The 27,816-nt window shown below is 36.9% G+C and overlaps 1 protein-coding gene across 7 annotated transcripts in view; it reads left to right on the top strand.

Annotated features, from left to right (window-relative positions):
* The first annotated feature begins 16,792 nt into the window (after positions 1-16,792).
* LOC124848859 (DExH-box ATP-dependent RNA helicase DExH6-like) overlaps positions 16,793-27,816 on the top strand; it is a 34,347-nt gene continuing 23,323 nt past the window's right edge. The window contains exons 1-13 of one of the 7 annotated variants that reach the window (XM_088116262.1): positions 16,793-17,074; positions 17,254-17,396; positions 17,878-17,968; positions 18,121-18,178; positions 18,284-18,419; positions 19,388-19,478; positions 19,611-19,719; positions 19,816-19,998; positions 20,100-20,202; positions 20,846-20,933; positions 21,021-21,333; positions 21,474-21,548; positions 21,669-21,713. In XM_088116262.1, coding sequence (XP_087972388.1) covers positions 17,264-17,396; positions 17,878-17,968; positions 18,121-18,178; positions 18,284-18,419; positions 19,388-19,478; positions 19,611-19,719; positions 19,816-19,998; positions 20,100-20,202; positions 20,846-20,933; positions 21,021-21,333; positions 21,474-21,548; positions 21,669-21,713 — 1,425 coding nt within the window. In that variant the 5' untranslated portion in view covers positions 16,793-17,074; positions 17,254-17,263. Of the gene's footprint in view, positions 17,075-17,253; positions 17,397-17,877; positions 17,969-18,120; positions 18,179-18,281; positions 18,420-19,387; positions 19,479-19,610; positions 19,720-19,815; positions 19,999-20,083; positions 20,203-20,845; positions 20,934-21,020; positions 21,334-21,473; positions 21,549-21,668; positions 21,714-27,816 lie in introns of those variants that run through there. The other 6 variants (XM_088116259.1, XM_088116258.1, XM_088116260.1 and 3 more) reach the window with 6 other exon arrangements.

The raw sequence follows: 27,816 nt of genomic DNA, 5'->3' as shown, positions 1-27,816 counted from the left end.
CTGTCCAGCCTCTGTCCCGTTCCAGCCCTTGGTGTCCAACATTCTGGTGGACTTCTTCCCTACTGCAGCTCCTCCACACGGCTCTCTACACTACTCCTAGACTACTCTACTCTACTCTCTGCTTGCACGTCCCATCATCCTAAACTCTCACCTAATCCACTACTCATTCTATGAAAGCAAAAAAATTGCTAGCACGCTCCTTCCAGCAATCGTGACACCCAGTAAAATCACCTTCCACTTCTCCTCCAGCTCAACAACGTGAATCAACATTTTATTTTTAAAATAAAATCATCATCCACACTTATCTAAAGAAAGAAGAAAGCATATAAACCCAAAATGAAAAAGGCAAGAGTGAATAATAATTTAAGAACTCATCCTCCGAGAAAAGTAAGTGTGCCACGCTATTTTCCTCCAAAATCCAAAACAATGTTCAAAGCAAAGAAGAGTGTGTCGGCTGGTTGTATTCAAAATAAAGAAAACTGAATAATAAACATGGAAAGACACAACATAATGAACCAAGCGTATCCTTCTTTTTCTAAACAAAGTAAAATGATAAAAGTTGATTCCCTGCTGGACGCAACTCTCTCAGTCGTAGCCCCCCATCTCTCAATCTCCCCCGGCTGCTGTAGATTCCCCCTTTTTCTCTTAAATGTTCCCTCCTTATATATGATGGCTGCTGCCTTTATTCCAACATGTCCAAGCTCTGTCCTATGAAGCCCTCCATTTTCGTAGCCTTGCTGGACCAGACCAAAAATGAATGTCTGCGTGTGCCTTGCTTCAGCCCGAGAACTTTCTTCTTGCTGGACCGCTGCACCTCCATTCTCTCCAAGCTGCTGGACTACTTCTTTGCTGGACACAAGGGGCGTGGAGTGTGCTGGACCAGCTTCTTCTTTTGCCACCCATGCTGCTGGATGCGTGCTGGACCAGGGTTGCTCATTCTACTGCTTCCCCTGGGTCGTAGTGAAGCTGGGTTGAAAGCCTCCTTCCACGCGTGATGCTCATGTGGAGTGCTACTGGACGCCAAATGAAGGCCTCATCCCTGCTGGACCGTGGATGCAAATTGCTGGATGCTACCAGTGTGGGATGCTGGACCGCGTGTTGTTTGCTGCTGCTGTCCGCGTGTGCAAGCTGGACTTTCTTCTTCAAGCAAGGTGACCCCTCTCCTACGTGCTGCTGGCAGGCCGTGACACCTCCCAAGCTGCTGGATCTCCAAATGAAAGCCACCTCTTGGACGCGTGCACTCCTCCAATAACAAGCCAACATTCTCTCTTCACCGTGCGCACCACTCTTTCAAGCCCAAAATCCTCTTTTTCCCATTCTCCGCGTGAATGTGTGCTGGACCGAGAGACCTCTCCAAGCATAATTTGTGTGCTGGACCATGGACGCCAATTGCTTGATGTGTGTGCTTGCTGGACCGAGAACTTTCTTCAAAGCTGCTGGGTGCTGGATGGCTTGCGCGTGTGAAGTGCTGGATGCGTTGCTCCCACGTGCAGGACATAGCAGCTACTAGGCCGTGCGTGACAGCACTTCTAAGCTGCTGGACCAAGCTTGTCTTTTCCGGACGTGCACGCCCGCTGCTACTCCTCTTGGACAGGGTGCTTTGGGCCGTGGAGTGTGTGTTGCTGCTGGACTGGACGTGTGTGGGTCGTGATGAATGAAGAATAGAACGAATGGAGGCCGTGATGTGCTCTCCCCTATTGCTTTTTGAACGATACTGTTGGCAGGTGGATCGTGATGTGTTACTGCCTCTGTTGGACCGTAGTTGTTGGACGCGCAACTGCTCCTGCTTTGTGGGCCGTGTTGGACGAACATGAGCTCCCTCATAGGCCGTGTGGTGTGTTGCTGCTGTGTGCCACCAAGCTGCTGTGCGTGTGATTGTGGAAGCACCACTTGGACGTGAGCACCTTCTTCCGCTGGACCAGGCCCTCTTCCAATTGAAGCATATTTTTAAGTTGTGTGCCGTGACCGTGAATGTGGAGCTGCTTCCTATTCTCCGCATGAAGCCCAAGTGTTGCTGGACACACCCCCAATTTTGCTGGACGCACCAAATTTACATGGGCTCCCTTCATTCAATAACCATCCTCTTCTTCATTCACTTCTAAAAATGAAATCCACACCTCTCTTTCATTTTATTTTAAAATATAATTGATGTGGCATTTCTTTTGACCTCCAAAATGTTCCAAATATTATCCAACAATTTCCCTACAATCAATAATGCAAATAATGAGCTCAAATAATTCAAATTAATTAAAATAACAATTTCTGATCAAATTAAACACAATTAGCAAAAATAGAAAAATATTGGACATTCAAGCATAATTCCCTGATTAATTCTAGCACAATAGATTAAGTGAAGTGAAGAAAATATTAACTCATCATGGAGGTTGTGCCATATTGTTCTCAGTGTGAAAAACAACAGAATCAGAATGAGAATCAAGTGCAAATGCAACAGATGCAGTAGATGCAGTATGCACAAAGTACTCAGCAGTGGGATGCACAATATTTAATGGAATAGGCTCAAAAACAGACTCTAAAGACAAATTCCTAGAATGCCTAATTAACCTATGAAACATCCTATCAATCTCAGGATCAAAGGATCAAAGGGTGGTATGAATCCAGGATTTTCTCTAGTCATGCACTAAATCACGACACCCTGTAATCATGAAACAATAGCACAAAAAAATTCAAGCCACAGAAATAAACACAAGATAGCAAAACGACACTATCACAAACACAACACAACACAAATCACACAACACAGACACAAGACTCGAAATTGAACCGTTGGTCCCCGGCAACGGCGCCAAAATTTGATGCAGGTTGTCGCGGCCCGTCAAATTTGATGTGCAATTAAGAATGTAGTAGAGTGCTAGGAAGTGACTCCTAGGTCGTCTCTCAGGGACTAAATGTGGTTCAGTCTCGGGTCCACACGTAGTGGGGGGTTTTTGATGGTTTTGGTTGCGGATAAATTAAAAAGCGTTTAAATAAAATTCAAAACAGTAAAACGAAATTAAGACAGTAAAAACAAAATTGGTACAATAAAAAAAATTACAGTAACATGAAACTATAAAAATAAATCCGAAAAAACAAAAATACAGAAAATCATTTCAACATATGATATAAAATATTTTAAGGCAAAAGAAATAAAAGAAAATAAAACTTCTCTGTTAGAATCGTTGCAGCGGAATTGTTAGCGTGGAATAACAAACCAAGAGGGTTTTTAATACGAACGTGTGCCTTTTAATTTCTACTTAATTAAACTTACCAAGCAAATAATAGAGACAAATAAAGAGAGTAAGGTTGAGAGAAATTTGCACAGATGATTTTATCCTGGTTCAGATCACTAGGATCCTACGTCCAGTCGCTTATCTCAAACAAGATAAACCTTTTTCACTAACACAAAACACTTACAAATATTAGTCACAAAGAAAAACAATTTGTAAGAGTTTAGAAATACCACCTCTCTTGAAACCACAAGAGATGAACTTACACTTCCTTTGAATCTTCACAAAGGATGATACCACCTCTCTTGAAACCACAAGAGACGAACTTACACTTCCTTTGAATCTTCACAAAGGATGACCACCTCCTTCGAATGCTTCACGAAGGATGATTCTCTTCCACGCACTTCCTCGGACACACCAAGGATGAACAAGCTATTCCTCTGTCACCGCAATAGCACTTCAGGACTTTGCAGACAAGAGGTTCCTTAGCTTCAACAATCTCACAGAGTTCTCAAAGAGTTCAGAGATCTTTTGCACAAGGGAAGAGTTATTTTTGAGATAAAGAGTGAGCCATTTTATAGACTCAGCCTAATACCCTTCCATTCTTCGAAAACGGGCCATCTAACGCATTTAATCGATTAACATAAATATTAATCGATTAATAATGAGTACAACGGCTAGTTTTTCAAATCTAAAACCTCCAACGGCTAGTTTTTCAAATCTGAAACCTCCAACGGCTAGTTTTTCAAATCTGAAACCCCCAACGGCTAGTGTTAATTGATTATTCTCAGGAATAATCGATTAACTAAATAAATCAAATATAAATTACAAGAATCAACCCTAATACATATTTGAGCACTATTACATCAACTTTGATTATTATAAAAGCTTTATAAAATACAGAGATCTTCAATTTGTCTTTGTGGATCTTGACTTGTGCAAATCTGTTCATCATCAAAACTACATCTTTGATTTTTGCTAACATTCTCTACCATTAAGCGTGACCCCTTCTACCAAAAGAAAATAATTTAAATGAATTCCTTTGGAGCTCTTAGATGAAAGACGTTACAGCACCCCTTGATTGGCATAATTTTCCACTTGAAATACAATTAAAGAAGACCCTTAGAACTCACAAAACAAGGACGTGCAGCAGCTATCAAGTGGCATATGTTTCCATGTGAAATGAATTAAAATAATCCTTAGAGCTCATACATAAAAGACGTGGCAGCAGCATTTGATGGAGCCCATGTGCTTCCACGTTAAATCCACTTCTTTCTATGCTTCTACTTGGTTCCTCTTTGCCGTAACAATTCCATGAGTTGCAACTAAAGCAAATTAAAATAATAGTAATGCTCCTTCCTTACGTGAATATGGTGCACTTCCAACATCTATATTTTTTTAATCACCACATGTTCCACTCATTTCCCAAAAGCAATTGAAAACAATTAAATTGAAAGCTATCACCGTGCACTACTACTCCATCTAGTATTGTCCATTCTCAAAGAAATAAAGAAATGCAATCAAAGGGTCGTGAGCCACTTCCTCTCCACGTGAAGCACTCTTCACGGCTCCACCCACCTTTGCTTCCTATCTAAAGTTGATGACTTCTTCTCCACATGGCAGCTGCACTCTCCACATAAAAAGGTCCATTTTTCTCCTATCTAAATGAAAGATGCTCTCCTTTTGCTGCTGGAAACTAACGTCCCATTCCAAAGTGCTTACACCGTCCACTTATGCTTTCCTTCCAACCATGTACTCCTTTTCTCCATGTTCAATCATTGTTCCATTCTCACCAAAATTCACTTCTCCTTTTCACAAACGTACCAAGTCCTTCTCTTCTTCTCTATGTGTGCTTACCTCCAGCAAAGCAATTCAACGTGTGTGGTGCCCCTTCCATCCAGCAAAAATAAATCAACACCTCCAAGGTTGCACATGGTTCTCTTCTTCTCTACACCGAGAACTCCTTTCTCCAAGTAAACAATTTTTTTTGTATTTTTCTTAGACGGCAATTTCCTAAAATCAAAGCTGAATCAACTCTACACGTGCTACTCTACTTCTAAAGCAAAATAAATGAACTTGTTCTTTGGTTCTACACAAAACCGTGTATCTCTTTCCCAAAAGGTACAGAATGCTATAAGAGATTGTATAAAGGTGTAGAAAACCAAATGGAAGATGCAATCAGAATTCAACAAAAGGAGTAAACATCAGCTATTCATTCATCATGAAAAACGTTTCCATATGCATATGGTGAACATTGCAAGGTTAAATGATGAAGTTTATCTCTATGTGGTTCATAATACCATGGAACCACACATAATAGAAAGGATTGATTGGGTTAATGGTCATGTTGATGATCAAGGTGATGTTGCAAGACAAGTGGAGGAGGGTCAAGGTGATGGTGATGGTCAAGTGGGAACAAAAATGGAGGAGGGTCAGGGTGATGATGATGGTCAAGTTCTAAGAGGAATGGTAGAGGGTCAGGGTGATGGTGATGATGAAGTTGGAACAGAAATGGATGAAAGTGAGGGTGAAGGTCATGCTGAAGTTGGAACACAAATGGTGGAGGGTGAGGGTGATCCCCAAGTTGGAACACAAATGGAGGAGGTTGACAATGATGTTGCAAAAGATATGGAACATGTAGTTGGACATGGTGGTGGTAATAGTAATGATGTAGATGAGGTTGAGGTACATGATATAGAGGAGGTTGAGGTACATGATGTACATTATTGGGTTGGATGGATGCTTTTTGAAAAGCAAGTATGGAGGGGAGTTACTAACAACAGTTGAAAGATATGGAAATGAACAAATTTTGCCCATAGCATATGTTGTTGTTGAGGTAGAAAACAAAGACTCGTGGACTTGGTTCTTGGAGCTTCTCATTCAGAACCTAAGTGGGGAAGTTGTGTGTGCATCATGCACATTTATTTCATACCAACAAAAGGTCAGTCAAAACAAATGTTAATTAAAATATATTTCACATATAGCTCAACTGACTTTACTATTTTAAAATGTCAGGGTCTTTTGCCAGCTATTCAAGATCTTCTACCTCGAGTAGAACAAAGATTTTGTATTAAACATTTATACTCAAATTCAGAAAGAAATATCCTGGAAAAAACATTAAACATCTCATGAGGAGGGCAACAACAACCACATATCCACAACAATGGGAGTCTGAAATTAGGAAAATTAAAGAGGTCAATTTAGAGGCATTTAAATACTTGATCGTCATTCCACCTAGATATGTATTCACTCTTATAAATGTTTTATATACTCACATTTGACAGTTATATTTACTAACATTTACTTCTTCTAGGTTTTGGTCAAGATCTAGATTCAACCCTACATCACAGTGTGACACTCTTGTGAACATGTGTGAGGGCTTGAATATTGTGGTAATTCATACTAGGTCTAAGCCAATTATTACCATGCTAGAAGACATTAAGGTTTACATTATGAAGAGATGGGCTACCAACAGGACAAAGATGACATCATATGAAGGTTCTATCTACTCTAAGGTTCTAAACAAATTTCTAAAGGAATCATGGTTAATCAGACATTGGTTACCAAGGTAACTTTAATCATACAATTTGTTGGTTAGAACAACCGGTATCTTCGAGTCACACAACGTAATAAAAAATTACGGAAAACGTGTTCGGTCAAATTAATAATGGTTCCTTTAATTTTCTCTCAAACGTTTTATCAAACAGTTGATGAACAGAAAATATACAGAGTGTAGGGAGTAGAAAAATCACACAAATGACTTTTATCCTGGTTCGAATTAAAAGATTCTACGTCTAGTTGTTAATCACTATGAATAGTGATTAACTTTTTCACTAAAACAGTTTCACAGTTACAATGAAAGTGAATAAAAAATAAAAAAAACAAAAACACCTTTCTTCGACAAACGAACCGGAAGAATGCAGCAAAAACCTTCCTTCGACAAACGAACCAGAAGAGTTCCTTCGACAAACGAACCGGAAGCAACAGCTCTGCCAACTTGAAGAGAACCGCTCCGACCTTTGACACACAAAGAGCGAGCTTCTCATATTCACAAGACTTGATAAGAGCAAAAACTAGCACTTGAGAACTTCCTCAGATTTCACTGTATTCTCAAACTTGCAAAGTTATATTTTAAAGGTTTGGCAAAGGTATTTATAACCTATTGCTCTGAAAATGAAAAGACGCATTACAACTGCCAATGATAATCGATTACTGTAAGTGCTAATTGATTATATGCGAGACTTGGAATAGTTAAGATATTTAACTCTTCGACTGTTCGGCTCCAGTTCTTCACCTTCTACCGCTCAGTTTAATTCGACACATCCTCATGTCGTTCAGCTAGGTTCCTTACAGCTTTCCAACGTTCGGTGCTAAGTGCTCGGTATTGGTCATACCTGGCTTGGTCTTTCCCATAGCTTTCCACCGCTCAGCTTATTTCTTTATACCTTCCAACACTTAACTTTTTATTCTAGTGTTTGTTGGACTCAATATCTTTCAACTTCTTTACAAAGTCGTTCAGTCCGTAACTATGTTCGGCTTGTGTTCGACATCATTCAGTCATTAACTATTCGACCTCCACCTGTTAGTGACCGTTCGGTCTTTTAGCTTTGTTCAGCCTTCAACTGTGTTCGGCCTTAATCTGCTATATGTTGTTCAGCGTTTATTTGATACGACTGTTCGGTCTTTAACTAATGATGACCATTCGGTCTTGAATAGTGTTCACCCGTTAACTGTTGTACGTTGTTCGACCTTTATTGTTAGTGACCGTTTGGTATTCAACTGAGTTTGGCCAATGTTCAACTCTGTTTGGTCCTCTGAGTGTCCGTTCGGTCTTGAACAGTGTTCGGCCATGAACTGCTATACATCGTCCAACCTTCAACTATTACATACCGTTCGATCTTTGACTGATTGTGATCGTTCGGCCTTAGTCATGCCTCTGCTCGGTTGCTAGGTTCAATTCTTTCTTCCACCACTTCACCTTCCAACCACTCGGTCTTCATTCATGCCTTTTACCGTTCGGTCAATGCTCGGTCCTAGTGTGTTCTCTTATACAAAAATGCTTTTAAACTCATACAACAGAAGTCTTCTTATTGTTCGCTTTGTAACATCATCATAATCATTATCTTCAAGATACCAATGCTCCTTGTTGGTAACACAATTAACGTGTTTTCACATTATCACTACTTTGATGCTAACTGTGTTGTCAATTTATATTCATGACAGGTGGTCATAGAAATAAATTATTTGAAGTTAGAAACATTTCTCAATTTGGGGAGCAATCTGTTGTCAATGTTGACAATGAGGACTGTAGTTGTAGGAAATGGATAATTATTGACATTCCTTGCACTCACGCCATTACTACAATGAAATTCTTGAATTTAAATTCACAAGACTACATTCGGCATTGGTTTAGGAAGTTTACTTATAAAGAGACCTACAACACAATCATTTATCCTATCAATGGTCAACATGTCTGGAAATTACATCATATCTAGATGTATTACCCCCAAAGAAGAGGATAATGCCAAGAAGGCACTAGTACCAAAACATTGTATAACATTGGTGTTTTTTGGCGTTTCACGTTGAAATTAAGCCGACATCATATCAGGAGACGTTAAATTGACGTCGAATTTAAAAAATTCGACGTTACCTTATTTAACGTCGAATTATGTTAATATACGACGTTAATCAATTTTTTTTATTTTTTTAATTAATTATGATCCTTTGTGATACTTTTTTACAACTCTACGAAGACCTGAAACACAAAAAACAACAAATTTCAGGTTTTAGTATTTTATAAAGTACGAACTATGAACGTGTAGTGTAGTATTAAGAACAAACAAGTTCAACCAAATAATAACAAACAAGTTCAACCAAAAACCACAACAAACAAGTTCAATCAAACAACAACAAGAAACAAGTTTAACAAATAAGTTCTTCAAAATGAAAACAAAAACTAACCTTCAAAAGGTGGGTTCGTTGGAATAAAGTGTTGCCACCTGTGAGAGAGAAAGTAGAATGCGCCTATGAAGGACAAGAACACGAAAATAATCGATCAAAACAAACGAAAATATACTTAAAGTAGTTAATTAACCCGCGTTTGTATAAAATGAAGGAAAGATTACATGTGATAGTCGTCAAACTTCGTTCGAGAAATGTTTGAGTAGAGAAAAAGGGCTCACACACTAAGATAAAGTGAATGAATTTTCAATCTCCCACTCATATTTTTATTCAATTCACTAACATTTTGACGTATAACGCTAGGGCATTCGACATCATACGTAAGTATATTTTCACCTTCAGGCCAAACATTTTTGCAAAATTTATCCAATAGGACGTCAAATATTAATTGGCGTCGAATTACGGTTTAAACAACGTGTAATAATTGTATTTATTTACAAAAATGACACCGATCATTTTTAACGTTGGTTGTTTTTGTACTAGTGAGGCCTACGAAGAAACGAAGACTAGAGGCTTGAGAGTTGAAGAAGAATGACAGTGAATTAAGAAAGGGTGGGAACAGAAAAAGATGTGCTCTCTGCAAACAACTTGGACGCAACAAAAAATCTTGTCCACAAAGACCTCCAACATTTGTGCTTCCTACTAACCAATTTACTCAACAAACACAAGTCACAATAGCTCCACCAACAGATGGGCCTATTACTCAGGAATCTACTGTGCTTCCTTTTGATCAATGAACTCATGTTTAATTTGTAGAAAATGTTTGCACTTTCATTTTGAAGACAATCTTTTAAATATGATGTAATGTTTAATGATCAAGGAACAATGTTTTATCAGTTTTCTTTTGGTGTATTTTGATAATGTAAGACAATACTGTTATCAGGTTTCTTTTGCTTATAAGACAATGTTTTATGATGTTTATTGACCATTGCTTATTGATTAGGTGATCATTCCTGTATGATGTTTATTGACCATTGCTTTATGATGATTCTTTTGCACTTTCTTTACCTTATAGACTACAAGTGATCATTCCTGTATTTAATGACCATTATAATTAAAGAAATAAAATCGGACAGTATTAAACACTAATCAGTCACCTTTATAAATAAAACACACATTAACATTACAAATACAGAATTACAATACATAAACTTGTACTAACAAATCAACCAAGTTTCATCAACATTGATATTACAATTCCTTTTCCAACATAACAACACTTTTCTCTAAACAAGCTATTTTTATCTTTTCAACATTTGTTTCTTCCATCTTCATCAGACTTTGTTCCATCTTCATGAAACTTCCACCCACTTATTCACTTCTTGCACTTCTACTCCTTTCTTTTACATTCAGCACATTTCCTTCATGAATTCCTTGTTGCATCCAATGAAATCTTCACTCCCACCCTATTGAAGAAGAAAACACACTCCCTTGTCAAAACGCAAAAAATAAAACTAGCATTTCCGCTTCCATTAAACTTACCTTGAAGTTAGAGCAACCCCATAATTTTTTGCCCTTGTTTTTAGGTGTTCTCGTAATGCGAAACACTACATTGTGACCATAGAAGCAAGTGGGTTTTACGCCCAACCTGCTATCAATGCCACTATTGTGTTAAACGCACTAACCTCTGCATTTGCAAGACGAAGATGAACGAGACATTCCTGAGTTGAGTAGTGCTTCCACAACCTCTTCTTCCTCAAGACAAAGATGCATAACACTTTGTTTGTTAGGGGATCCCTTTAAATGTTAGGGTTACCAACATTAAAAATTTTACTTTTCCACGTGGAATTGTTGATTCTACAACACATCACCCATACAAACTAATACACAATGCAAAACCATCTAAAAAATATATAGCTCAACATCTGTTAACGCCGTTTGGGAAAACATAATGGACAGGGGTTAATTGGCTCAATTTTTCAAATATTTGGACCCAATTGAGACAGTTGAAAATACGAGGACCCACTTGAGATTCCCCAACAAATACGAGGATGATATGAGGGTTTAAACCTATTTTTATATTGGTTCACTCCAACTAAGCTACGTCTAGTCTCCTCTATCTTTAGAGAGTTCCACTATAATCTTCAACAAGATTACAACTGAGTATTCTCACCACTACCGGTATCCTTGGGCACTCTTGGTATTCCCCGATACGTTGCCTAGTTTAGTTTCACCCACTCCTGGTATTGCAGTATTCTTCATCACTCTTGTTATCGCTAGTTACCATATAACTCCAGTTACCCTAGACTGGTTGAGTTTCACCACTCTTGGCACTGAACAATCCTAGTATCCTCTGATACGTTGCCTAGGTTTCCTTAACTCGCTTGAGTAATACAACAAGTGTTTTAATTCTCTTCAGAATTGCGAAAAATCAATTGCTTAAAAGTCGTTTAGACGATTGCTCTCATAGAGAGGATATGTTTTCAATATAATACAATTTATAGACTCGTTGGGTGTTTTTGTCTTTTCTTTTTTATCTTTTCTTACAATAGTAAACAAATATTACAATACAACTTGAGAGTATTGCTTAACTTTTCTTTTTCTCTTCTCAGATATTCTCTTTGAGCATGAGATATTATATGCTTTTCTTCTAAATGTTTTTGTATGATTGATATTTTCTTTGGAAGGTATCTTCTTTTATTCTTTCTTTAAAAGATCTTCTATTTAAAGGCTCTTCAAAAGATATCAGTTAGACTAAGCTTTTAACCTTAAATCTTTTGTCTTTTTTGTCTTGCACGTGAAACAACAGTTGGTTAAAGTTAACTTTTCAGAGCAACTTACTTTTTTAGTAGTTTGTTCGAAGTAGGTTCTACTATCTTTCAGGCATAACTTCTTATGAAGAGAACATTCTACGAATGTCTTTTTTGTCTCCAATGTCCATTTTTTATATATTTCAAATAAAGCATATGGATGCATGTTGTAGGTTATCCGCATAGAATAGAGTAGATTGTGCATGCAATAGATATGTCTTATCTCTTATCACTTATGTTGTTTTTGAGCGTTGAACATTTAATGACTTTTAATGAATATTCAGAGTAACAAAGTGTTTTTTACATTTTCTACCATTGAGGTAACGTTTATCATTTAAGTTTTTCTTTAAGATATCAAATGTTGAGTAAGAATTTCATCGTCGGATGAAGTAAAGGTTTTAGCACATGGTATCGTCTAGTCTATTGTAAACGCTTTTTGGGATATTGCAATTTTAGAGCTAGAACGTTTAGCAAGTTTTGTTTTCTACATGTGTTTGAAACTTCTAAAGGTTTTAATCAAAGACATTATCTCAACAACTTTTAACTTCTTGAGAATTCAGTTGATTACCGATGGGTATAGTATAGCTTATGCATTTAGCATAACTATCATAAACGCTTTGAGTTGTAAGTAGTTTAGCGTTGTGTTTGGAAGCTTTAACTTAATTGTTTTGCATTTCATATTTCCTAAGGTTTTTCTATGTTGCTAGATGATAGGGGATTTTGAGCCCAATACTTATGTTTCTGCCTATCCTATTCTTCTAGTTAAGCATTTTCAGATTCATATCTCGTTTAATGTTATTTGATTAAACTTCAAAACACACTAGTACAAAATCGTGTATAACGTCCCATAACAAAACAACCAACGTTAACAATGACCGATGGTATTGTTGTAAATAAATTCAATCGCTCCACGTCGTTTTGGAATCCAACTCGCCGTCTAAAATGAATTAACGTCACGACCAGAATTAGATGGACGTAAATTCAATCCATTTTTCATTATATTTTTCTTTTTTCTTTTAAACCAACCACAAAACGACAAACTCTTTTGGGGACTTCGACGTTTTTATTTGCCAACAATTATTCTTTTTATTTTTTCTTTTAAACCAACCAATAAAACGTCTAGTTACTGGCGGCTTCAACATTTTATTATGTGCATGAAGCCAAGGGTCACTCCACAAAGAAAAAGGTTGATAGATTTTGATTTCACACCCTTTCAAAACGCTACAACTTCCATTCATAAAATTTCTCGTAACAATTTGTTAACTTTTTCTTTTGTTTTTCTATTAGCTCCTTCAAGGTCACAAAAGCGAGTCATTTCCTTGTGATTTGATTCTTTGTGCATGGTGAAAAGCTTGAAGAAGTGATAGAAATCCAAAGAAAAAGGTTAAGAGATTTGGATTTCGCACCCTTTCAAAATCCTTCTACATTTTAACTATCCCGTGGATCTTTTCGTAGTTCGATTTTCATTTTTGTCCTATGTTTAGTGTTATTATTCTTTTCTTTTGTTTTTGTTTTCATTTACGAACATACTTTCTGTAAAAATGGATTTCTTTTAGAAACTCTTGAAGTTGTTTCACATTGACTAAGTTCTTTCACATGTTTAATGTAACAAGAAGACAAATTCGTGGGCATGTGGCTACTACATCATGTCATGGATGAAGACAATCATCTGAGCACGACTCGCAACAAAATGGACTGAGGTAAAAATTTACATTTGAAATCTTACAAATACCAATAAACTTTTCACATTTGAATGAATTTAATAGTAAAGTTTCCTTGATTTTGCAGCGGTTCAACAATACCACTTTATTGCTAGAGGCCGTAATAAGGAAGATAAGAGGGGAATGGGCAAAATATTTGAATCAACATTTTAAATAATTCTAGCTTTAGGTGTTTTTTGTTTTGATGATAACATATGTTTAGCTTTTAGTTTTACTTATGAATTGATAATAACATGTTTTAAATAAACAATGGTTGATGAATTATGTGAATATATATGAATTGGAAAACTGGGTTCTTTTTGTTTTGATGTAGCATTTGCTTTAGTCTTTTAGTTTTACTTTTGAATTGGACATGATGAATTGATGATAACATGGTTTAAATTATGAATTGATGAATTCTGTGAATATATGAATTGGAAAACTGGTTACTATATTTCAGGTCTGGTTAAAAAAGTAGAAACAAACCAAATTTAAAAAAAAAACATTGGATTTGACGTCCAACTATACATTGCTCGATGTTAATATACATATATTATCATCAACCCGTACACTGATTAACGTTAAGCCATTTACAGTAGATTACCATACGCAATCCAATGCTGAGCGAGCTCTCTCTAGCTCAACGAGGGTAACGTTGACGCCCACACAATTCGACGTCAACTTTACGTCTAATCCCCAAACAAAGGACGCCAAATATTCCTTTAAATATAACTATTTATTCACATATTAGACGTCCCACTTTTTATCACTCGACATGTCTATAAACAACAAGTAATGTCGTTCTTCATAATTCAATGTCAACTTTACATCTAACCTTTTTCTATTGGACGTCAACTTTAAGTTTTGTCCCCTTAGAGTGGACGCCAAATCTTCCTTTAAATATAACTATTTATTCACATATTAGATGTCATTTTCCGTACTACTCGACGTGTATATAAACAAGTAACGCCGGCCTATAGTATTCGACATCAAAGTTACGTCTCTCGATATGACGTCGATCACGAATTCGCCGTTAAAAGCCCAAAATAATCGACGTTGTACGTTGTTTTTGTACTAGTGGCATGAGAGCGTTTAGACATATAAGTCTTATACACGATTTTGTCTTAACAATCTCCCCATTTTTTATGTTCAACAAATACACATCTAAACGATTGTTCTTTGAAGGATCTATCAATCTGGTTTGAAGCAATTGCTTTGGCCTTAAAAGCCATACTCCTAGATATACCAATGTTCAATTTTCTACTAAATGTTTCACAAATTTCCACACCCTTCACTTTTGTATTTTCTCTCACTTATGAAACTGTTATTTCCTTGTACTATGGTCGATCATGTGTGAGCTTTTCGTATTGCGCTACGTTAAGGATGTTGGGTCTCGAGTAGAGACAAAGATTCAAGTGTACCCTTCCTTCTGTGCGAGGACATGAGAGAGTTGGATGTCTCGCCCAAAAGGCTTCGGCTCGTGTTAAGTATAGTGCACCGGTGCACGTAATATTGATGTTTTTACTCGTTAGTCCATTGAGAAGTTAGAGATATAGATCTGAAGTTGTGATGGAAGACGATTCAAATAACCCTGTTAGTGAGTACAATTTATGAAAGCCCTGTTAGTGAGAGCATGTTATGACAACACAGGAAAGACCATTGGTTCATGAATGGTTTAACTGTATTGAAATGTTATGACGAGATATGGTTCTATGATATTTTACTTTGTAATTAATATAATTATTGTATATTGTGTGTTATGAAAGTTCTGGTTGCTCACCCTTGCATGTTGTAGTTATGGTTTCCACCTATGATGATCGTACTTGTACGAGAGTAGATGACGTTATAGATGAGACCGGATAGAAGTAGCTAGCAAAAGTTGAGATCTTTTATTTCGGGGTTGACTATTTTTATTCAGTATTTACAAGTTTTTCAAAATCGATATTTTTATTTGTAAATGAAATAATTTGAGATTTTTGTTTTGGACAGACGATGTCTAAAGTTATGATTTGCTTCCGCATTTTAATCGAATAAAGTTTGATTATCTTAAATAAATATTTTATGGAAATTTTTTGGAAAAAAAAATCATCGTGAATCAGAACATTTATTAACCTATTCAACTCCAATGACCTCGTGATTTGACCTCGGGATTCCAAAAAAGGTCCTAGAGATGATGACAATTACCAAATCCCTAAGCTCTCAATTTGAAATTATAATGAACCCTATGTTTTTAATGAATCCCAAATTTCAGTGCTTGAATCCCTATGTGAATGAACTCTAAACTCTCTCTAATTCTTAGAACAAATGTATTTAATTGAATTTTCCCAATTTCTTTAATTTTAAAATTACCAAAATCCATGTGTTTAACAACTTGTCACGTTATTTTAAAAAACAATATTAACATGTCACGTTAACTTTTTTTTGTAACGGCATTTAGCCTATTTAAGGACAGGAGTCCAATTACATCAATTTGTCAAAACTAAAGATTTAATTAAAAAAAAAATAATAATTAAGAAACCAATTTCAAACTAAAAAAATAAAGACCTCGAAAATGATTGAACTTTTTAAAATTTCAATAAATATATAATATCAACCAACTCGATCCACACTTAAAAAGTAACGCATTTAGTTCAAAATAATTATAACATGAAGCAATTTGACTAAAATAATGTATCCTATTTTATCAACATTGACACGTAAAAATCAAATTCTATATAGTTATAAACAAATAACCATAAATAATCTCAAACTGATCGAGACAAACTAATTTTTGAAATAATTGATCACGTCACGCTTCTAATTTGAAGTACATATACACAAAATTGAAATTAACTATTTGAAAATATATTAACAATCTTAAATAAACAAACATTTATTTTAGGACGCATGCACACAACTTCACATTATAAATCCTATTAAGAAGTATTTCTTTTTAACTAATGTTTTATCAATAAAAAATATTTATATTTAAAAAAAATATATCTAGGACGCTTCTAATATTACCAATATTTTTTATTAATTCAATTAAATCAGTGTTAAAATATATTTCTTTATTCAAATTTATTATTATTCTATCAGTACAAATCACATTATTTTAATTCATTTATTACTCTCTAAATTCATAGTTCCCTCCCTAAAACCCAACCAAACAAATGATGAAAGACTTCCATCGGATTTATCATATTTATTATGTGAGCTCGCTGCTTCTGGCAAGTGTAACCGCTGACGTAAACCTAACCCTAGAAAATAATCTTCGCTGTTGCTTCGACGCAGACCACGACCATTATTACGGGGCCACCACGACGCCGCCACGCGTCCTCCCACTTCACGCATTGCCGCTACCGCGCAGTAGCTACCATCCATAACCACCGCGACCAGTTCAGGTTGCCGCCACCGCGTCAGCGAGACGCAGCCACAACTACCACCGGGACAAGTTGAGGTCGGTCTTACATTTCCTTTTCTCACATATAATTAGTCTTATATTTTCTTTGTTGTATTTTTTGGTAGTTTTATAAGATGACTCTTACTTCCTCTGCTGCATAGTGTGCGTGCATTGAGTGTGTTCATTCTTTCTGCTATTGTCTCTGCTTCACGTGCCTTCTTTTTCGTGTGGATTAGGGTTTTTGATATGGCAAACACCGATGAGGCCGAGCCGTCATGCCAATTTGACATTCCCGAATCCTTCATCGACGAAAACTCCGAAGTTCTCCGGGAAAAGTATTTGAAAATTCTGAAAGAATTTATAGCCTCCAACGATCAAGGTCAACTATGTTTTTATTTTATTTTAATTTATTTCAATCTCGTCTTTACTCCATCACTTGACTCAAGTTTGTAAGAAATTTAATTAGTATCAATCTTAGTTTTAAGGGTGTTGTCCTATATTCTTTTGGAGGACCTTAAATTGCTTGCATTTTTTTGTGTGTTGTACCATTATTCTCAAGGGTGACGAGATTGCTTGCGTTGTGTATATATTGTTATTCTTAGTTTTGTGCGTTTGTTTGACTTATTTGTGTGTGTATATGGTGTGCGCGCGTACGCATGTATTACTCTATTTTTGTTAGTTGTGTGGTGAGTTTGTAGTACTATTCTTTTCAAGGGTTATAATATTGCTTGCAGTGTATGTATTTTATCTGAGAGTAGTGTTTGTACGATGATTTTTCTATTTTGCATGTATGGATTATATATATACATATATTATATTATGTTGTATGTTGTCATTTACAGTCAGCATTTTGTATGCAGCTTATGTGTTTCATGGTAACTTCTCTAGTGAAGAGCGCAAGGTAGTGGACCGGTTATGCCACCTCATGGAGTTAGGTGTAAGATTCTGTGGGTGAGTACTAAATGCAGCTCATGAAATTTCCTTTCTCATTATGTATGAATTATTTATACTATCAGGTCTGGAAAGGAGTAGGTTATAGTTTAATGTGTTTTGTTCTGTTTTACGTTTTTGCTGTTTATTACTTTGGGTCTTTGCTTGTGTAGGACTGCAGGTGAGCAGAAAATAATTGCTTTCAAAGTGAATAACGAAGCCTCAAATCATGTATTGGGACATGGCTTTTTTGGATTTGCTTTCTTTATTATATTTTTGTTGTATTTGTATATAGTTTTCTCATTGTCTCTGAGGCTCTGCATCCATCTTGTTTAGATTCAGGCCGTCCTGTCCAGGAAAAGGAAGAACAGAGAGGAGTCAGAGGCGTGTGGTGAGAATGCAGATATTTGTGAATTGAATAAAATCTGGATTTCCCAAACATTAGAAAAATTTGCAGCTTCAAACGATGAAGGTGATAATAATGTGGAATCCCCTTGAATTGTTTGTGTGGATTTTCTGTCTCATTAAGCAAATCTGATTATGTAATCTGTGCTTTTCTTCTGGAGAGGTCGTTTTGTAGTTAATGGATTTTTTTTTTCAAAACTGTTTTCTTTGAGTAGGTTTACATTAATGAGATGGAAAATTGTTTCTGGCTAAATTTACATTGACGATTTGTTTGAATTTAATATGTTTATAATTTTTGAGATTCAGATGGTAAGACTTATAGGGAGAGGGAAATGAAATGATAATTGTGTTACAAAATAAGATAACTGTTAATGATCTTTTGAAAAAAATATGTTCTTGTTTGTTATCATTTAGAACTTATTCCTAGGGTTATGTAACTATAGAACACAAATGTCCCAACAAATATATTTTTTTCATTTTGCTCATACTGTCTTACTCCCACCACCCACTTTAAGAACTCACTACCAATTTTGTTAAGACTTCAATCATTGTCATGGGAAGAAATATAGTTGTCTCTCTCATTAGTGGGAATGAAGTGGTATAAACATGGTATTGAAATTGATCTACTTAAAACTTGGTTAGTGGCCAAGGGATGGGTATTGAAATTTTTGGCCTTGATTACAATGACACTTTACCCATGGCAAAGATTAGTATGGTTTGATTCTTCCTTACTATCACTACTATTCATTGTTGGCCATTTCATTATCCTGGTAGGGGAGTATGGTCTAGTTTGTAAATTACGTTTGTCTCTCTCTGACCCAAGTAACCATCTAGAGCTTGGTCTGGTGAATTTAATCATCATGTAGTTTTTTGATTGAAATGAAGTGAGGCAGATCATTTAGTTTTCTGTTGTCAAACTTCCTTTGTGAAGTGTGTTTGTCTAATGCTCTATGTTGTTGATTTGGATAAAAAGTGTTTTTGTCTACTTAATAGGACTCATGGACATTTAAAATGATTGGGACTTTTTTTTTGCAGTGTACACTTTTGAAAATAAATTGACTGGTCAAGAAGATGATTTAGTGTATAACTTTTGCAGAGAAAGAGGTTTTATATATACTCTTTCTTGGTGAGTGCTAAATGAAGTTGTGCATTATAAAATTAATTTCTATTAGTTTCTTTGATTCATGTGTGAAATGGAATTAGTTTCAAATAAATGTGTTTTATTTGGTTTCGAAAATTTTCTTCTCATTTTGTTTAGGAATGGGATTAAACAGAGAGTATGTGTGCGTAAGACCAGAGAGGAAGTTGACAATACTACCTTGGTAGAGAATCTTTCTCATGTCACTTGTTCAGATGAATCAGATCAGGTATTGGGGAACAGCTCTTTCAGTTTTAAGACTTCAATTATCACTTTTACTTGGTTGATTGTGTGAGAAAATACTTCTGCCCTGTTTTTGATTCAGATTGATAAGCTGAAACAATCTGAAAAGAAAGTTGAGCGAGAGCCAGAGTCAGCTCAACATCAGAATTTCATTGTTATTGAACCCAAAGGGGTTCGGATGGATCCGATTTCCAAAAAGGAGGTTGCTACCACCAGGGTGTCGGGTTGTCATCCTTGCATCACATTTCCTGAACAGTCAACTCCGGTACTGGGACATTTGTGCTCAGACTGAGTATTGTGTTTAGGCCTATTTCATCTATGTCCACTTCATTTTTGATTAATATGATTAGGCCGGTGTAAATGCAGAATAGAAAGGAGACAGTGGCATCACGACACCAAAATCCCATTATTGATGAATCAACAAGGATTCGGATTTCCCAGACATCGGAAAAATTTTCAACATCAAAAGGTGAAAGGTTTCACATAAAAATATTGTGTGGGCAGCATTTGTTTTTTTGAGAAAAGCAGTTAGTATGTTTCAGTGGTCTGTTTCTTAACATGCTTGGTGAATTAAGCATGCATTTTTGTTTACTGTTAAATTTAAATCTTTCTCGCTTGTTCACTTGTGAAATGTTTAGAGGATGATTATATAGCTGATGATAGGATTCCAAGGTATGAAACAAGAGAAAATAGCTAACCTGGTACTGATATGTATCACTTATCAGAGTAACATTCATCTATATAAGGAAATTAGAGGAATCAAACAAGGAAACAGTTCTATGAATAGGCGAAAGCTGCCTTAGAAATATGGCGTAATAAGATAGTAAAAACATCTAGATGACGAGAAAAACCATCCTCTTCTCAAAATTACCACCTAAAATCCTAGAATAATTACCCGCTTCTATTGAGTACCCCCTTTATATACCCATTTCCTCTCTCTTCCTTTTGGCCCCACTGCACAATCACCCACCGCACATTTTGTGCAAAATAAGCCTTTTGTTGTTTTCCCTCTTTTGCAAATGTGAGTTTTAGGCCTAACAGCTATATAAGTTTGTTTGGAATAGGCCGATTGTACTTGTTATACATTCACCGAATATTAACTTTGTCTGCAGTAAACAAATTTGAAGCCAACTTGTCTTCTGAAAAATGTTTTGCAGTGCAATTATCCCAGGAAATGGGATTTAGAGTGGAAAATTCAGGGTAATTTCTAACTGCACTCATAAAACTGCATATGAAATTTCCTTTTTGATCATGTTAGAAATTAGATTTTTACTAATGCATGTGTAGGAGTGGGATGAGGCAGAAAACATCTGTGCAGGAAACTGAAAAGAATATTTACACCACTGCTATGTTAGAGAATCTTCCTTTTTTCACATTTTCTGGACAGTCAAAGCGTGTATTAGCAGATTTACTTGAGCAATATCCTCCTGGCGATGGGGAACTCTGGCGAACGATGATTGAAGCATTTGGTGACACTACTGATAGAACAGAAGAAAAGGAAGATGATGTTTTCAGGAGGCCTTGTATGAGCAAAGTTGAAATTATTAAGAGACTGGAGATTCTTTCTGAAGGAACGAAGGATTCCTTTAAATTGAAACTGGTTCATTTTTTTCCTGTCTTTGCATTGCATAGACCTTATATATGTATTTTGTTTGTCGGCTTCAATCATATTATTTGCTATCATATGTAGGCTTTACATGCCATCATACTGAATGAGTAGGGTACTTTCTATTGATGTAGATCAACGAAAAGAGATCTAAGCTTCCAATCCATTCTTTCAAGGACATGATTACATCAACTGTTGAATCTCACCAGGTTAATTTAATTCCTTGGTGATGTAATAATATTTTTGAACACGCAACTTCTTGTCAACACAACTCTCATGCTTGCATATCTTTTGGTTTTTCTATCTTTTTTTAACATTTTTCAAAGCAGGTAGTTATGATATGTGGTGAGACTGGTTGTGGAAAGACTACTCAGGTATTTGCCTTGTGCTTATTATGCTCTGTATGTTGTACAACTACATTTATAGAAGTTTGTGAATGATTCTATATAATGCTTTTACTTTTTATTTTTTTGATTGGTGCACTTCAGTTACCTTATTATATGAACCCTCAGTTTCTCACACACACACACACACACACATATATATATATATATATATATATATATATATTATAACATGCTCTTTTTATAAATGAAAAAAAATCTGAACACTGGCTTGAGCCCAAGATGAAAAGAGAAAAGAAAAATGTTTTTTATTGGTTGGATGAGCTTGAAATGCAAGAAGGAAGAATAATGCTTGTCCTTGATGTTTTCCCTTTCTTTCAAACTGTTAAGTCATTCCCCTCCTAATATTAATTTGATTCCCTTGAACTAGCTAAAACAGTTCCTAACTAGCATTCCTCCTCTTGGGGCATTCATGATGGCATTGCATTTCGTTTTTTGGTTTGAGGGGAAGGGGGCCATAAAATACATAAATCATCATTTTTGTTTTGTACTAAGGAGTTTGCTATTCTAGAGCAATTTTCTCAAACTCAAGGATCCTATGAGGAATGAGAGGGGAATAAAAAATTGTAACTTGACTCATAAGAGTAACGAGTATATGAATAACTTAAGATTGAAACTGTAAAATAATTCTAGAGGACTTGATTGATCCCTCTCACAATCTTCTATTTATAAGAATAAATTGATACACAAGTACATGATAAATAGGGTAACCCTAGACACAATATAATCATGATAAATAGGGTAATCCTAGACACAATATAATCATGATAAATAGGGTAACCCTTGACACACTATAATGATGATAAAATAGGATAAATATCCTAACACTCCCCCTCAAGCTGGAGCATACAAATTGTATGTACCAAGCTTGGAACAAATAAACTCAATCCGAGGACCCCTTAATGACTTGGTCAATACATCTGCGAGTTGATCGTTTGACCCAATAAACTCACTACATATTTCTTTGGTCAACAACTTTTCACGAACAAAATGACAATCAATTTCTATATGTTTAGTCCTCTCGTGAAACACTGGATTTGATGCAATGTGGAGAGCAGCTTGATTGTCGCAATACATCTTCATAGTATGGATGTCACAAAATTTAACCTCTTGAAGGAATTGTTTCACCCATATAATTTCACATGTTAATGATGCCATTGCCCTATACTCGGCTTCCGCGGTTGATCGAGCTACTACATTCTGTTTCTTACTTTTCCATGAAATAATGTTTCCTCCCAGAAAAACACAATATCTTGTTGTAGACCGTCTATCAATAGGTGAACCTGCCCAATCTGCATCACAATACCCAGAGACATGAATGCTTCCTTTATCTTCATATAACAATCCTTGCCCGGGAGCCTTCTTTACATACCTTAGAATGCGCATGAGAGCATTCCAATGGTCAACACATGGAGCCTGCATGAACTGACTAACCACTCCAACTGCAAAGGATAGATCTGGCCTTGTAATAGTGAGATAAATCAGTTTGCCAACCAGCCTCCTATACCTCTCTGGATCGGAGAATAATTCACCTTCTTCTGTCCTTAATTTCTGGTTTGGGTCCATGGGACTGTCTACCGGTCTACAATCAATCATGCCTATTTCTTGTAATATATCAAGAGCATACTTCCTTTGGGAGATTACAACTCCATCTTTTGATTGCGCTACTTCAATGCCTAAGAAGTATTTGAGACTTCCAAGATCCTTGGTTTGAAAATGTCTACACAAGTACTCTTTTAGTTGAGATATTCCAATAACATCATTTCCTGTAATGACAATATCATCAACATATACTATTAAGTAAACACATTTCCCGAGAGAAAAATGACAATAAAAAACTGAATGGTCTGCTTCACTGCGTTTTAGCCCAAATTTTTGAACAATGGAGCTAAACTATCCAAACCAAGCACGTGGGGATTGCTTGAGGCCATATAGAGATTGATGCAATTTGCATACCATACCAGACTCCCCCTGAGCAACAAACCCAGGAGGTTGCTCCATATAAACTTCTTCCTCAAGATCACCATGTAGGAAGGCATTCTTGATATCCAATTGATGAAGTGGCCAGTGACGAATGGCTGCCATGGCAAAGAAGAGATGAATAGTAGTCATCTTGGCTACAGGAGAGAAAGTGTCACAATAATCAAGACCATAAACCTGAGTGTAACCTTTTGCAACAAGCCGAGCTTTGAGCCGATCAATTTCACCATCAGGGCCAACTTTAACTGCATACACCCATTGTTAGGTTTCTGGGTATGAAACCTAACTGTCTCACAGCACACACTCACCAATAGCACCCAAATGGTAAGAAAAGAATGAAAATATGTATTCACATCAACCAATGTCATGTACAACCAGTAACTGGGAGCATAATCCCCCTCCAGGATCAAGGTTCCTGTCTATACAATTGATATCAAAAACTCCCTCTCTACCAGACCCTCCCTTGCCTTCTTATAAAGGCAGCCCACTTCTAACTACCCAACAACAATTAATTCCTAAATTGAACAATTAATTCTTCAACTGTTTTCTCTCTCCTGCACACCTAATACCCATTATAACCTATCATATTAAATCCTATCATTACACCCTGCTGCAAAACAACCTTGTGCTCAAGGTTGGTACAATAATGCTTGTTCCCATGGCTCATCTTCATCATAGGAAGGGAACCCACTGGCTGCTGCCTCCAATTCAGGTCTGGAGGCTTGGGTGGTGGTCTATATGAAAGAATTGTTGACTCCTTTAAGAGTTGCTTTTTTTCCAGAATTCCCATGGACCCTATGATTCTTCTATATTGCCTTCTGACCTGGTGACCACTTACATGGGCCTGGATTTTAACTCTTTTCTGATGAATGATCAAGAATTCTTTTCTCTTCTTCCACCCCCAAAACCTTTTTTGTATTTTTATAGCAGCAGTAATGGCGAAGCCCTCTCCTTGCCCAAATTTGTTCATCCTAGAAGTTAAAAAGGAAATAACTTGTTGATCTGACCATCCAATTCCTTCATCATCATCATGTTGAGCTAACTGTTTCCTCTGAATGTTAAATTGCAGCCCTGCAAAGAAATATCTCTGCCATTGGTCTTCTAGTGTTTTGTATGTTTGTGACAACCATATTTTTTCCCCACTCAAGACAGCTGCATCTTCTACTTTATTTCCAGCCATCATAGTCACCCTGTTCCCACCATATTCTGCTTTCTTTCCTCTGTCTTCACCCTTCTTCTCTGTTTTATCATACACATCACAACCTACCCCACTATCTCTCCTAGAAACGACAGCTTCTGCCACTTCCTGGGCAGCAACACAAACAATGCCTCCATCACATTTTTTGTCTTCTGTACTGATATCTCTTTCTCTTTCCTTCCCAGAAACAGCAGCTTTTGCCACTTCCTGGGCAGCAATGCCTCCATCACATTTTTTGTCTTCTACACTGATATCTCTTTCTCTTTCCTTCCCAGAAACAGCAGCTTCTGCCACTTCCTGGGCAGCAACACCAACAACTTTTGCTACTTTCCCAATAGTAGTAAAAACAACAGCTTTTGCAACTTTTCCAGCAGCAGTCACACCAATGTTTCCATCACAGTTTTCATCATTGCCTTCCTCTCCACATATATTTTCTTCTCTCCTATTCTGTCCTTTAATTCTTGCAAAACCATCAACACTCAAAACTGCAGCTTTCGTTTCTCTTTTCTTCTCAAAAACAGAACCTCTAACTCTTCCTCCGAACCCCCTTATCAATGCCTCTTTCAGCCCTTTCCAAGAATGGTTCTTGGTTTTATTTTCCCAGGCCCTGAACCAATAGATTGCACCTCCCTCCATGCTAGCATAGGCCAATCTTAATTTTTCCCCCGCTGCCACGTTTTGGATCTCAAAAACTTTCTCTGCTTTGGATATCCATCCCTCTGGATCAATCCCCTCAAAAGTAGGCAATTCTATCTGCTTCCTCCACTTCTGCTGCCCTTTGCCCTCGTCTTCCTCTAGCTCTTCCTCTGAACCATCTTTCTTTCCTTTCATGGCAGATTCATCACTTCTTGTTGAGCCCTTTATCTGAATCTTGATATTCTGCATCATTTCTTTTATTTCTTGGATATTTCTTCTCCATTCTGCTAGCACTAGTTTCTGTCCGCTGGCCCACCTTTCCACATTATCGATTCTTCCTTCCATCACGTTCTCCTCTCCAAAGGATCCGGCAGCTTCTTGTTCCGGCAGCTTCTTGATCCGGCAGGTCGGACCAAATTGTTAGGTTTCTGGGTATGAAACCTAACTGTCTCACAGCACACACTCACCAATAGCACCCAAATGGTAAGAAAAGAATGAAAATATGTATTCACATCAACCAATGTCATGTACAACCAGTAACTGGGAGCATAATCCCCCTCCAGGATCAAGGTTCCTGTCTATACAATTGATATCAAAAACTCCCTCTCTACCAGACCCTCCCTTGCCTTCTTATAAAGGCAGCCCACTTCTAACTACCCAACAACAATTAATTCCTAAATTGAACAATTAATTCTTCAACTGTTTTCTCTCTCCTGCACACCTAATACCCATTATAACCTATCATATTAAATCCTATCACCCATCGACAACCAACCGCCTTTTTTCCTGGGGGAAGGGGCACCAGCTCCCAAGTATTACTGTGGTCAAGGGCCTGCATTTCTGCAATCATAGCTTGTCGCCATCCAGGATGATCAAGTGCTTCTTTCACATTCTTGGGTATAACAACAGAGGACACTGAGGATAAAAGAGAAAAATAGGAGGGCGACAATCGATGATAGCTTAGAAAATTATAAATGGGATGAGGGTTCCGAGTGGAACGAGTACCTTTTCTGAGGGCAATAGGCCATGCTGAATCATTTGCACCAGGAGGCGTGGGAGGAGGTGACGAGGGAGAAGAATCTGAAGTAAGAGATTCACCATTGTCTTGGGGAGGTGGACTATCCATTGGGGCCCTGTGTGGGATGATCTTAGTATGTGGAGAAATAGGTGTAGAAGGATTGTGATCAAGACTTGGAATGACAGAGACAGTGGAGCTATTTGACTCAGCCATTGGAATAGGAAGGACCTGCTGGAGGATAGAAACATCCTGAACAGATGGAGAGAAGTAAGGAGTCTGTTCAAAGAATGTGACATTGGCAGACATGTAATACTTCTTAGTTTCAGGAGAGTAACACCGATATCCTTTTTGAAGTCTCGAATAGCCTAAGAAGACACACATTTGAGAGCGCAAGCGGAGAGTTTGTCTAGACCTGGAGACATGTCATGAACAAAACATACACAGCCAAACACTCGGGGAGATGTATGAAAGAGAGGATCATTAGGAAATAAAATGGAGAACGGGACTTTATTATCAAGAGAGGAGGAGGACATCCTATTAATAAGATAACATGCAGTTAAGATGGCATCCCCCAGTGATGGACAAGTATATGGACACCAAGCAAAAGGGTACGAGCAGTTTCAACCAAGTGTCTATTTTTTCGTTCTGCTATACCATTTTCCTGTGGTGTATGAGGACAAGTAGACTGATGTAAGATACCATGGGAACTCAAGATGGCAGAAAAGGAGGATGAGAAATACTCGTTTGCATTATCACTTCTTAATATTTTGATTACTTGACCAAATTGATTCTTGATTTCATTCAAAAAGGATGTAAAGATAGCTAACAATTCAGAATGATTTTTCATAAGATAAACCCAAGTACATCTTGAATATTCATCAATAAAGGTAACAAAATATCTAAAACCAAAGGAGGAGATACGACTAGGTCCCCATATATCAGAATGGATGATGGAAAAACTAGAATTACATATTGATTGAGACCTTTTAGGAAAGGAAGATCTAACATGTTTTCCTAATTGACATGACTCACATTCTAAGGTTTGGAGACCACTAAGTTCAGGACACATCTTTTTTAATTTGGACAAATGAGGATGGCCAAGTCGATCATGTAGCACTTTAGAATTAGGAGCAGCAACACAAGACACCCTTGGACGAGATCCAAAATGGTATAATCCGCCAGCTTCATATCCTTCTCCAATCTGTCTCCCCGAACCACGCTCCTGTATAACAAAAGATTTA

The sequence above is a fragment of the Vigna umbellata genome, chromosome 5, assembly GCF_029865625.1.
Source record: "Vigna umbellata cultivar VRB3 chromosome 5, Vumbellata_1.0, whole genome shotgun sequence".
In the NCBI taxonomy this organism is placed as follows: domain Eukaryota; kingdom Viridiplantae; phylum Streptophyta; class Magnoliopsida; order Fabales; family Fabaceae; genus Vigna; species Vigna umbellata.
Note: the sequence above shows the minus strand (reverse complement) of the source record. Positions and strands in the feature narration are given on the sequence as shown.